The sequence below is a fragment of the Pygocentrus nattereri genome, chromosome 8 (genome assembly GCF_015220715.1).
Source record: "Pygocentrus nattereri isolate fPygNat1 chromosome 8, fPygNat1.pri, whole genome shotgun sequence".
NCBI lineage: Eukaryota > Metazoa > Chordata > Actinopteri > Characiformes > Serrasalmidae > Pygocentrus > Pygocentrus nattereri.
This window is the reverse complement of record NC_051218.1, coordinates 4008836-4021791: the sequence shown is the minus strand read 5'-3', so window position 1 is coordinate 4021791 and position 12956 is coordinate 4008836. Positions and strand designations below refer to the sequence as shown.

The following is a 12956-nucleotide window of genomic DNA, read 5'->3' as shown; positions in this document are numbered from 1 at the left end:
CCCCGCTGTCATTTTACGTGGCCGACCACTTCATGGCTGAGTTGCTGTCGTTCCCAATCGCTTCCACTTTGTTATAATCCCACTGACAGTGGACTGTGGAATATTTAGTAGTGAGGAAATTTCACGACTGGACTTGCTGCACAGGTGGCATCCGATCACGGCACCACGCTGGAATTCACTGAGCTCCTGAGAGCGACCCATTCCTTCACTAATGTCTGTAGAAGCAGTCTGCAGGCCGAGGGGCTCGAATTATACAATGATCTGGATGGGTGAGTGAATACTTTTGGAAAGATAGTGTAAGTCTGTGTTTTTGTTTACATTTTTAGTCTATACTAGCACATTAACACATACTAAGACATTTACAGCCAAGATGGTAATGGACATTAGATGTTGTGGATTCCCAGGTGGATTATTTTTTTCTGAAAGGGTTGGGAATAGATTTAATAGAATCTTCTACACTCAACTTCAAGTTCATTTGCATTTATTTGGTTGAAAGTTACTTCTGTTAAGCTATACTAAGCATCTACAAAACATCTACAGTGGGCCATTCAAATAAAGTGTTACCCACACTGCTACTTAAGCAGTTGTGTTATGTTATCTTATATACTCAATGCATTAAGTCATGTAGTGTATGTTAGTCTGGTGGCACCTTTGTTTTCTCACCTTCCCTTGATCTTCACATATGCACACAAACACTCACGGCCACACAGGTGTTTCCAAGGGAAGTGGTGTTCTATAGAGAGAATGTGGGGTGGTGTGTTATTCTGGTGGGTTTCCTGTCAGCTCACACGAAGTAAATGTTTACTGGAAACTCAGCCATTAGTAGGACATACATCTGCACTGTGTATGTGTTTTTATGCAGCTTGTAGACACGTTTAGACTTGCAAGTCAAACCCTGCACTTCACTCTAAGCTCATATCTCAAGTCAATACCAATCAAAATGAATGTTAAACACAAGTTATTCAAATTTCAGGAGATGTATCTTGTATCTAATCTCCTCAGACATATCACTTGTGTAAGGAAGGAGAAAGTGAAAGTAAAATAAATGAAAAAAACAAGCGTTTACATAACCGGAGTTTATTTATTAATAAATTTATTAAAAGCTACAGAGCAAATGGGGCTCTAACAACCACCTGGAAGAGCTGGTCGACACCAAAACTGCCCCCATCAGATAAACAGCACTGAAAGCTTTGATCTCTGAGAGAGAGGAGAACATCAAGCTGCTTCAGATCTGAAAACATCCACAGGTGTTTCTGTCCATCCTTCCACTGTGAGAAGACCACTCAGCGCTATGGGTCTGAAAGGATGTGTAGCTGATCACTGAGAAAAGGAGACGCAACACATCAAACAAAGAAGCTGACCACCCCAGAGTCCAGACCTCAACACCACTGAATGGGTTCGATTACTTCAGAAAATCATCAACCAGCTTCTAAGACTGAACTTTGGAGGTGTGTCTGCAGGTTCTTTGAGGAGCTGAAAGTGAGTCTCCTGAAAAGAATGGAAGCTGGAATGATGGTAAAGGATGACTCACTGAACACTGAACAAATTAGATGTTATATTTAGTTGTTGGGGCTTTTTCTGTTTTTTTCTGATGCTGAAAAATGAATAACTGGTATTTGAAGGACCTGAAATTAAATAAATGAAAGGTACATTTGCAAAGTACTATACATAGTAGCTCCAACCACGACAGTGAAAACAGCTCACAAACACATGCAGGTGACATTATTTCCCATGATTTCACTCAGCGCTGCCCCCTGCTGTCAGCACAGCCTCATTTCAGGCCTGTGTGAAATGCACTGCGTGTTTTAATTAACCTGCACCAGTGGGCATTTCAGAGTTAATGGGCTGCTGGGTGTGCTGTGTAGATTTGCGCTGGTGTGAATTGATTCAGCAAAGACAGGTGGGAAATATTTTCCTGCCCTACCTCATTTCAGAAAAACAGAAGTACATGGAGCTTATGATGGTGTTTTTCACATTGTTTAATAAAGTGAAGTCATCTTTGAGTAAAGTAAAGCTGAATTTAAGGGTGTAATGATTTCAATACAGTATCAAGGAACTGAAACAGTGTATGGAAATGTACGCTGATATGAAAGAGATGGGAATCTTTAGGGACCCCAAGAAAGGATAAATGATGCTTTAAGGATCCCGATGTTTGATTTCTGTAGCCTGTGTTGTAAGGGTTGGTCAATATGGCAAAGATAGATCACAATACTTAGGAACTTTTACACAGTACGCAATATTTTGACACAGAGGAAATGCACTAATCTTGCTCTCTATTTAATAAACTATGCCGTTTTTCAGTATTGCAGTATTTTTAAGCATAAATATGCTCAAAAAAGCATTATGTTGATCATAATACCATAATTAATCACAATAACAATAAAATATGATCATCTCTGCTTCGTCATGTTTTCCTCATATTTGTCCATCTTCGTAAGTAGCTTTATATTAGTTGAAGCTGGGTATGGCCTACACCACATGTGTCAGGCTCTGGTCCTTGCGGGCCAAAACTGCCTCACTGCCTCATTAAACACACCTGATTCAGCTCATCAGCTAATTATCAAGGCCATCATGGACTGAATGCAGAGCGTTAGATGAGCATGAACCTTAATCTCAACGCCGTCGCCCCACTCCAAAAGGGCCTGCCTGGGTTCGATTCCCCGGCCAGGTGACCAGGGTCCTTTCTGTGTGGAGTCTGCATGTTCTCCCCGTGTCTGAGTGGGTTTCTTCCCACAGTCCAAAGACGTGCAGTCAGGTTTGTGTGTCTGTTCTCTGTGATGAACTGGTGACCTGTCCAGGGTGTTTCCTGCCTTCTGTCCCATGACCACTGGGATAGGCTCCAGCACCCCTTGCAACCTAAGAGGATATGTGGCTTATATGATGAACAATTTAATAAATGTGTATGATACAGGCTGAGTTTATTTTCAACAGAAACTTCCAATTTTGTAAAAAATTATTTTGTCCATCCATGTAGAATCTTTCAAAAGAGACACAAATATTAATATTAATTAATATCTATCACTTCTTGAAGGCCATGATGAGTTGTACAGCATATGGAGTGTATTCAGAACTTCATAAAATTCCCCAAAGCACGGCAGCAGAGTTAACGCCACATTCTTGGCTGAGGAAAGTTCTCATCTTGTTCACTCTGTATGTACTTTGTATTTCCAAAAGTTTTCACTCACCCATCCAAATCATTGAATTCAGGTGTTCCAGTCACTTCCATGGCCACAGGTGTATAAAGCCGAGCCCCTAGGCCTGCAGACTGCTTCTACAGACATTAGTGAAAGAATGGGTCGCTCTCAGGAGCTCAGTGAGTTCCAGCGTGGTGCCGTGATCGGACGCCACCTGTGCAGCAAGTCCAGTCGTGAAATTTCCTCACTACTAAATATTCCACAGTCAACTGTCAGTGGGATTATAACAAAGTGGAAGCGATTGGGAAAGACAGCAACTCAGCCATGAAGTGGTCGGCCACGTAAAATGACAGAGCGGGGTCAGCGGATGCTGAGGGGCATAGTGCACAGAGGTCACCAACTTTCTACAGAGTCAATCACTACAGACCTCCAAACTTCATGTGGCCTTCAGATCAGCTCAAGAACAGCATAGAGAGCTTCATGGAATGGGTTTCCATGGCCGAGCAGCTGCATCCAAGCCTTACATCACCAAGCGCAACGCAAAACCAAGAGATTTTGGACAATTTCATGCTCCCAACTTTTTGGGAACAGTTTGGGGACGGCCCCTTCCTGTTCCAACATGACTGCGCACCAGTGCACAAAGCAGGTCCATAAAGACATGGATGAGCCAGTTTGGTGTGGAAGAACTTGACTGGCCTGCACAGAGTCCTGACCTCAACCCCATAGAACACCTTTGGGATGGATTAGAGCGGAGACTGTGAGCCAGGCCTTCTCGTCCAACATCAGTGTCTGACCTCACAAATGCACTTCAGGAAGAACGGTCAAAAATTCCCATAAACACACTCCTAACCCTTGTGGAAAGCCTTCCCAGGAGAGTTGAAGCTGTTATAACTGCAAAGGGTGGGCCGACATCATGTTAAACCCCTATGGATTAAGAATGGGATCTCACTCAAGTTTATATGCGTGTGAAGGCAGACGAGCGAATACTTTTGGAAATACTGTCCATCTAAGAATCAATTCTTTTTCCCACCCCTATGATGTGGCCCTCTCTCTGCTCTAGGGGTCGCTTGTTTGCCATTTTTTGAACATCGTTTTTGTGTTTATTATTGAAACATTGTGTGAAATTTTAAATGAGAGTTTAGGGTTTTGTATTGTTTATAGTTTCATAAGATCTGTTTGGGGCAGTCATGGACTGGAGGTTAGGGAACCGACCCTTTGACCGGAAGGTCGATGGTTTGATCCCCAGAGCCTGCAGTACATGACTGAGGTGTCCTTGAACACCTAACCCTGCACTGCTCCCCAGGTGCTGCGGATTGGGCTGCCCACCACTCTGGGCAAGTGTGCTCACTGCCCCCTACTGTGTGTGTTCACTAGTGTGTATGTGGTGTTTCACTGCATGGATGGGTTAAATGCGGAGGTGAAAGTTCCCTGTTGTGGGACTAATAAGGCTCACTTAATCTTAAAATCAATATTTTGCACAAGGACATTTAATTTAGCCTCTTGTTTTGGAATAACATTTACATGTTTCTGGGTTAAACGAACCTGTGTGGTATTTCCCATCAGCTCAACATACAATATCGTACATTTCATGGAATATTGACCCGAGGACTGAGAATAGTTTCAAAACCTGAAAATATGGTCATTCCACAGCTATTGTCATTTGGAGGCTTCATCGCTAAGGACTCTGATAAACTGGGCCGTTTTTGTCTCCCTAATGGACACAATGCGTTTCAGCAGTATTTCATTTAGAGCGCTGTGGGCCATTGTTGAACACTTACGGCACTTAAACTATCAGAGCGGATGCGATTAAAATGAGAGAATATCAAGTCAGGGTTCTTACACATCATAGCTGAGTATGAAATGAGCTCATTAGCCCTGTACTAGTTTATCAAGAGTCACCAAATATGTGAGACATGCTTAAAATGGCACTGTGGTTTTTCTAATGGTCCACAGCCAGACCAGTTTTAGTGTTTTCAGGGCCGTGTATGAGTTTAGTCAGCCTAGAGATGACCACGTCAATTATTCTTATAGCTATTAAAATGTTTAGACTTTTCTTTAAACATAGCCGAATCCCAGTCTGCACACTGTCAGTAGAGGTCGCAGAATTTAAGGCCTTTTTTTTGTGAATGCTGAGCAACTTTTAAGCACACTTCTGTAATAAAACTGGGGGTAAGTGATGTTTTGTTCCTCACATCGCTTCGATCTTTTAATCATGAACTTGGACTCAACACACAGGTTTCCTGTAAGGTTATGACCGTGAGAAATCGATCTGATTTGGCCTTGTGCAGTGAGCGGCCAGGGCAGCAATAAGCCAGGCCTGCCGCCGCCCTTTATCGCAAATTGCATCTGTGAAAGCGAAATGCAGGAAAGTGTGCTGTAGTCATTCTGTGCGAGTCTCGCCGAGAGATGAAGATTAACCCCATATCCTACCCTGGCACATGAATATTGATACTAAAATCAACAAATTGATTTCAGTGTGCTCCACGGAACCGATAAATAAATTAACAGTACAGGCCGACCCATCGTGTTCTGAGACAGGTAGTTCTGTTCAGTGTAAACAAGCCTGCTATTACTGCAGCTGACAGAACGTGTTATTTCTCTCGTGTTTGTCTGTGTAGACGACGTGCTGTCGAGAGACGCGGGAGAGTGTGTGATTTGTCTGGAAGAGCTGCAGCAGGGAGACACCATCGCCAGACTGCCGTGCCTCTGTATCTATCACAAAAGGTGGGCAAGACAGATTCGCTTTCTCATATGACATTCAGCATTCTCTCATACTGTCACATCTTCAGGGCTAAATCAGTTAATAGGGGATTACTGTTCATTTACTCATTGAATGAACAGTCCAGCCCTTTTGGAGCTGGACTGATTTTACTGAGATCTCATTTGTTTGGCCAAATTTTCAGACTAAAAACTACACACACTACAATCGCTCCACAATTATTACAGTCAGACTGTAAAACTACACACACTGTAGATTCATACTGGATTAAAATCGCTCCACAATTATTACAGTCAGACTGTAAAACTACACACTGCAGATTCATACTGGATTAAAATCACTCCACAATTATTACAGTCAGACTGTAAAACTACACACACTGCAGATTCATACTGGATTAAAATCACTCCACAATTATTACCGTCAGACTGTAAAACTACATGCTGCAGATTCATACTGGATTAAAATCACTCCACAATTATTACAGTCAGACTGTAAAACTACACACTGCAGATTCATACTGGATTAAAATCACTCCACAATTATTACAGTCAGACTGTAAAACTACACACTGCAGATTCATACTGGATTAAAATCACTCCACAATTATTACAGTCAGACTGTAAAACTACACACTGCAGATTCATACTGGATTAAAATCACTCCACAATTATTACAGTCAGACTGTAAAACTACACACTGCAGATTCATACTGGATTAAAATCACTCCACAATTATTACAGTCAGACTGTAAAACTACACACTGCAGATTCATACTGGATTAAAATCACTCCACAATTATTACAGTCAGACTGTAAAACTACACACTGCAGATTCATACTGGATTAAAATCACTCCACAATTATTACAGTCAGACTGTAAAACTACACACTGCAGATTCATACTGGATTAAAATCACTCCACAATTATTACAGTCAGACTGTAAAACTACACACACTGCAGATTCATACTGGATTAAAATCACTCCACAATTATTACAGTCAGACTGTAAAACTACACACTGTAGATTCATACTGGATTAAAATCACTCTACAGTTATTGTCAGACTGTAAAAACTGCTCCCAGAAAACGTTTTTACCAAAATCAGGCCAAACTGAGTCAGAATCGAGTCCTTTAGTCCTCGCTCTGCTGACTGGAGAGACGGAGCTTCACTCGTACCCCAGCATGGCCTGTTTTGGGGGAAATGGACCTTGTACAATGCCTCCTCTCTCCTGTCTATTTTAGGATCACTTTGTGTCTCTTAGAGCTGTTTTCCGTACATTCATAGCTGCCTTTGGGCTTTCATTTCAAATCAGACAATGTCAGTGACTCAGCATTACTGTTTCCATAGATGCCTGACATAAACACGAATGTGATGGGCCAGAGAAATAAACAGTCAGTGATTGACAGTCAGTGAATTCTATGATTATTTAAAAAAAAAACAGAGTAGAAGTGCAGATCTCAGGTCAGCTGTTTCCCTTCACTTACATAGAGAACTGAAGCTAATTTGCTTCTGGTACTCTGTGATATACACCAATCAGGCATAACGTTCTGACCACCTCCTTGTTTCTGCGCTCATTGTCCACTTTATCAGCTCCACTTACTGTATAGCTGCTCTCTGTAGTTCTACAGTTACAGACTGTAGTCCATCTGTTTCTCTGATACTCTGTTACCCTGTTCTTCAGTGGTCAGGACCCCCATGGACCCCCACAGAACAGGTAACATTTGGGTGGTGGGTCATTCTCAACACTGCAGTAACACTGACGTGGTGGTGGTGTGTTAGTGTGTGTTGTGCTGGTCTGAGTAGATCAGACACAGCAGTGCTGCTGGAGTCTTTAAACACCTCAGTGTCGCTGCTGGACTGAGAATAGTCCACCAACCAAAAATATCTAGCCAACAGCGTCCTGTGGGCAGCGTCCTGTGGGCAGCGTCCTGTGACCATTGATGAAGGACGAGAGGATGACCATCACAAACTGTGCAGCAGCAGATGAGCTGTCGTCTCTGACTTTACATCTACAAGGTGGACCGACAAGGTAGGAGCATCTAATACAGTGGACAGTGAGTGGACACAGTGTTTAAAAACTCCAGCAGCACTGCTGTGTCTGATCCACTCACACCAGCGCAACACACACTAATAAATCATCATCATGTCAGTGTTACTGCAGTGCTGAGAATGATCCATCACCCAAATAGTACCTGCTCTGTGAGGGTCCATAGGGGTCCTGACCACTGAAGAACAGGGTAACAGAGTATCAGAGAAACAGATGGACTACAGTCTGTAATTGTGGTGAAACTGGCTGCATATTCCAATGTCAACAAACAGTCTTTTCTGCAGATGTGTAGCTGATGTCAAAATACTAAAAGTTAAGTTTTATTTTACAAGAGTTCTTGATGGAGAGAATATTAGTCGAATAATGTGATGAGTATATTTGTGGGATATGACAAATTCCACTGTTTTACCAGTGAGTGAGTTTAACACGCCTGCTCATCTTTTTAGAAATAGCGACAAATGTGTTTGTCTGTGTGTAGCTGTATAGACTCGTGGTTCGAGATCAACCGCTCCTGCCCAGAGCATCCTTCAGACTGACCTCCATTCACTATTACTACTGCTGAGAAAGGTAAGGCTCGCACGCTCATTTACATGCACTGTTTGTTGGTAGTATGGATGGGTGTGGTTATCCCAGTATACAGATATCACTGTTCATCTTAGTATTCCTTTACTTAAAGTTATTAAATCATATATGTACACGCACTATTGCCAATAGTTTTCACTCATCCATCCAAATCATTGAATTCAGGTGTTCCAATCACTTCCATGGCCACAGGTGTATAAAGCCGAGCCCCTCGGCCTGCAGACTGCTTCTACAGACATTAGTGAAAGAATGGGTCGCTCTCAGGAGCTCAGTGAATTCCAGCGTGGTGCCGTGATCGGACGCCACCTGTGCAGCAAGTCCAGTCGTGAAATTTCCTCACTACTAAATATTCCACAGTCAACTGTCAGTGGGATTATAACAAAGTGGAAGTGATTGGGAACGACAGCAACTCAGCCACGAAGTGGTCGGTCACATAAAATGACGGGGTCAGCGGAGGTCAAGTGTTTGGAATAAAAAATAATAAATCATCGTTTTTGAGTGATCGCGCCACACAAACTGCAGAGAATGTGGAGACAGAAGCGTCTGATTGTGTATCACTTTAATATTTCAAACAAAGATGGTAAATCAGTGGGTAGTGTGGTAAATCACACTGTCTGTCAAAATAAAATAAAGTTGAATATTTCCCAAATTCCATGACAAATGTAGAAAATGTACATTTAAAATGATTAAATCTAACTTTGCTGCAACCCTAGAATGTTTCAGTCGTAACGGCCATCAAAACACCCCGGAACACCTGGTCCTGCTCACCATCAGCTGGTCAAAATTCATCACCCTGGTCAAAATTCATCACCCTGGTCAAATTCCATGTTTTGTTCATTTCTAAAAAACAAGTGAACACATCCTCTACAGAGAACACACAAACACACACACAAACACACACATTTCCTAAGCCGCTTCTCCCTCAGGGTCGTGGGGGTTGATGGAGCCTATCCCAGCGGTGTACAGGGAACACGTTCCTGTACATTTTAATGCACAGTTACCGTTTATTTGAAGAAATTGAAGAAAGAAAATAAAATATATAATTTTTTTAGTTTAAACTAAGCAAATAAATAGCAAAGATTGTGCACTAAAATTAGCTGAAAAACACCCTGTGTATGTTTCCTGTAAAGAATGTGTTGTTTACTTAGAAAACCTATTTTTTTATCCAGTCATATCCAAAAATGTGCATATTGCTGGTCCACGTTTCCATGTTTGATTGTTTCTTGATTTTTTAAGTGAAAATTAGTGAATACATCCTTACAGAGACCCTTAAATATGACCTTTTATGCTAATTTTGGGGCACAACTTCTATTATTTGCTGAGTTTCCAACACAAGGGAAAATAAAAGATTAAAGATAAAAATAAAAGAAAATACAAGATCAAATGTGCCATAACTTTTGCACAGGCCACATTTTATGTTCAGTTTTTCCAGTAAGTTAAATTCAGTAAATAAACAGTAACTGTGCAGTAAAATGAAAGTGTGTTCTGGATGTTCCGGAATAAACCACAGCAAAACCTATTTTTGTTGTTGTTTGCTCAACAATATAAAATATCCTAGGTTTAGGATACTTCAGCGATGGAAATGATTCCGGTCCACAGCTCTGTCTGGATGCAGATCAGTCACAGTCAGGAACACTGAGAACAGTCACTTACCATTTATACTGAGACACCAGCAGACACCTCTAGCCCTGCATGACCACAGCTTCCATTTATTCTCTCTCTCTCTCTTCCTCAGGGCACTTTATGGACCTAAACCTGGCTATCTGGACACTGAATTAACCAAATAAAACAATCAAGCTATTTATCGATTTGATCAAACCTGTGGAGATTGCGAAACTGAACCAAATAAAAAGAAAACAACGGCATCGAGCCGACACCATCACGTCCACACGAGTCCAAGAACCCCCCCCACCCCTGCTGCCACACTAGCTAGAGAATCGCCAACTGCCCCTCATTTCAACCAGCGCTGGATTTTAGCCCCCTAGACGCTCTCTGTCCCCCCGGCCCTGGAGCTGGGCTCGGCCCGACACACATCCCCGCGTTCGTCTGGTCTTTCTGTCGGAGAGGAGGAAGAGGAGGAGTTCCCTGTGAACGGATGAAGGGCTGTAGGCCAACGGTGACGGAAACGGGACCGCACAGACCGACCAGGCCGATGGCCATCAGCTCCACTGGCGTGAATATGCTAATTAGACGGGCGTGGCTTTGTGCTTCATGTTGTCCTTATTTGAGAGACGGCGTGGGGGCGGAGTTAGGTGTAGAATCGTACCTGTTCTTTGGGATGAATGTAAGTTTGCACTTTTTTGTGTGTGAACATTTCAGTCAGTGTGTGTGTGTTTCGGAATGGGGAGGTGTGTGTTTTGTGTGTGTGTGTGTGTGTGTGTGATTGGGAAGATGGAGGACAGAGTTGTGTTTTTCAAATGTTTACAGTTTACAGTAGATGTCTAATATCTCCTCGAGTCAAAAAAGTAAGCACTCATAGGCTTCTTTTCTTCTCATCTGAAAGCGTGCGGTCATTACAAAGTGCTGACCATAATCAAAACAGTTACCTTGTAAAGGCCTTGAGTGCGTTTACTTCGTATATGTGCGTGTAGCCAGAGCTTCGGCTCACGTCCCCACGTTTCTGTTCGAGACTGGCCAGGCCGTGTCTGGAAAGCTACCGTTGCTTCACAAGTGGATGTAAAAAAAAACAAAAAACAAACAAACAACAACAAAAAAAAAACCCACAAAACAGACGGACGGATGGACTGACAGGCAGACCGGTGTGAAACTATTACGAGCTACGAGCTTCCTTTACTTTTCTTTCTAAAACCTGTGAGAAAGCTCACATCTTCTATTTAATCTCCAGGATGCCTCTGCTGTATAAAGAACATCCACTGTTAGAAGAACCATGTTGTGAGAAATGTAAAACAGAAAAAAAAACCATGAGTGGCGGAAAAAATCAATTTGACGAATGATCCTCTTTTGTTAGATAGAAATAGAGCTTTTTTCTGAGGGTTGTCTCTGTTTCATGCCTGGAAAAAAAGGAGGGTAAACAAACACCATCCATCAAAACGACGGACAGCGACTCTGCCTCAGGAAGCAGAAAGCGTGAGCGGGGCTCAGCGCTCTGAACACCGCTCACTTTCTGCTCTCCTCCATTTTGTTAGGTTTTTTTATGTTTCATTTTCTTTTTTCTTTTCCAAGGATGTGAACGGATGCCTGTTTTTAGGATGTACAAACTTAATTGTCTGATGAATTTGATGTGCAGTCTGTGGGCTGAGTAATAATGATAATGATATATATGATTAAAAAAGACAAAATATGACACGCAGTTTCACCTTTTAATACAATGATGCTGGACACCTGACCAGCTGAAGGGACAAGCTTCCTAATCCAGACAGTTGGAGGTAAGTAGTGAATTATTTATTGATTTTATATCACAGTAAAATCACATGATGGAGCTCACATGCAAAAGTCGCAGGAAGACAAAAATAGATTTATTTTTTCAGTTTTTATCTTTAAATAATGGCTCGATTTCACAAGTAACTGTTTAGAGGAAATATGTCATTATTACTGCAGTGTTTCGAGAAGAGTCGGAATAAAGGCGTTTCTCATAATGTTGATGTGAAGATGAACAAGCGCGTTTACATGCAGTTAATATTCAATAACCGCAGAAAATCTGATTTTATCTGGAATCTGATGTAATTCAATTCAGTGATCAGATAATGGGAAGCTCCAGGTCTACATGAGTCAGACAGTAATCAGAAGACGACATTTACATTTATGGCATTTGGCTGACGCTCTTATCCAGAGCGACTTACAATTCGATCATTTTACACAGGAAGGCGAAGGTGGTGTTAGGAGTCTTGCCCAAGGACTCTTATTGGTATAGTGTAGGGCGCTTGCCCTGGTGGGGGATTGAACCCCAGTCTACAGTGTGAAAGGCAAAGGTGTTAAGCACTACACTAACCAACCACCGACACGACTGAAACGTAATGTAAAACCTCAAACTTCATGATGCAGCTTTGTTTTTAAACATCGAGTCCCTTTGCCTGAAAATATGAACATACATCATCTAGAAGATGAAGCATATTTAAATCCTTCATTTCCTCAAGCATGTATTTGATTTCCGGTACCGCAGTCTGTTTTCGCACATGCTCAGACTGAGAAATCCGAAAGAAATCAGAGAAAGAGTTCACAGCACTGAGAAATCGGACTACTGAGCTAAAATCCAGCCTCTTTATTAGATTGTTTAATGAGACTTCTAGACCTCACTCCAGTCTAAGAAATCTGAGTGTGCTGTGTACATTACATTACATTAATCTGATAAGTAGAAATCAGATTACTGAGTGCATGCGAACACACTCATTATTTCAAGAAATGTCATTATTTTGACATAATAAGCCATTATTTTGAGAAAATAATTATTTTGGGGGGGAAAAGGTAAAAAATTGACACACTGCTGCCAAAAACTGAAAACGAGGACATTTT

At 41.9% G+C, this 12956-nt stretch overlaps 1 protein-coding gene across 1 annotated transcript in view; it reads left to right on the top strand.

The window, feature by feature from the left end:
* znrf1 (zinc and ring finger 1) overlaps positions 1–11240 on the top strand; it is a 71036-nt gene extending 59796 nt beyond the window's left edge. The window contains exons 3-5 of the mRNA XM_037540555.1: positions 5753–5858; positions 8383–8471; positions 10222–11240. Coding sequence (XP_037396452.1) covers positions 5753–5858; positions 8383–8440 — 164 coding nt within the window. The 3' untranslated portion in view covers positions 8441–8471; positions 10222–11240. The remainder of the gene's footprint in view (positions 1–5752; positions 5859–8382; positions 8472–10221) is intronic.
* The last annotated feature ends 1716 nt before the right edge of the window (positions 11241–12956 follow it).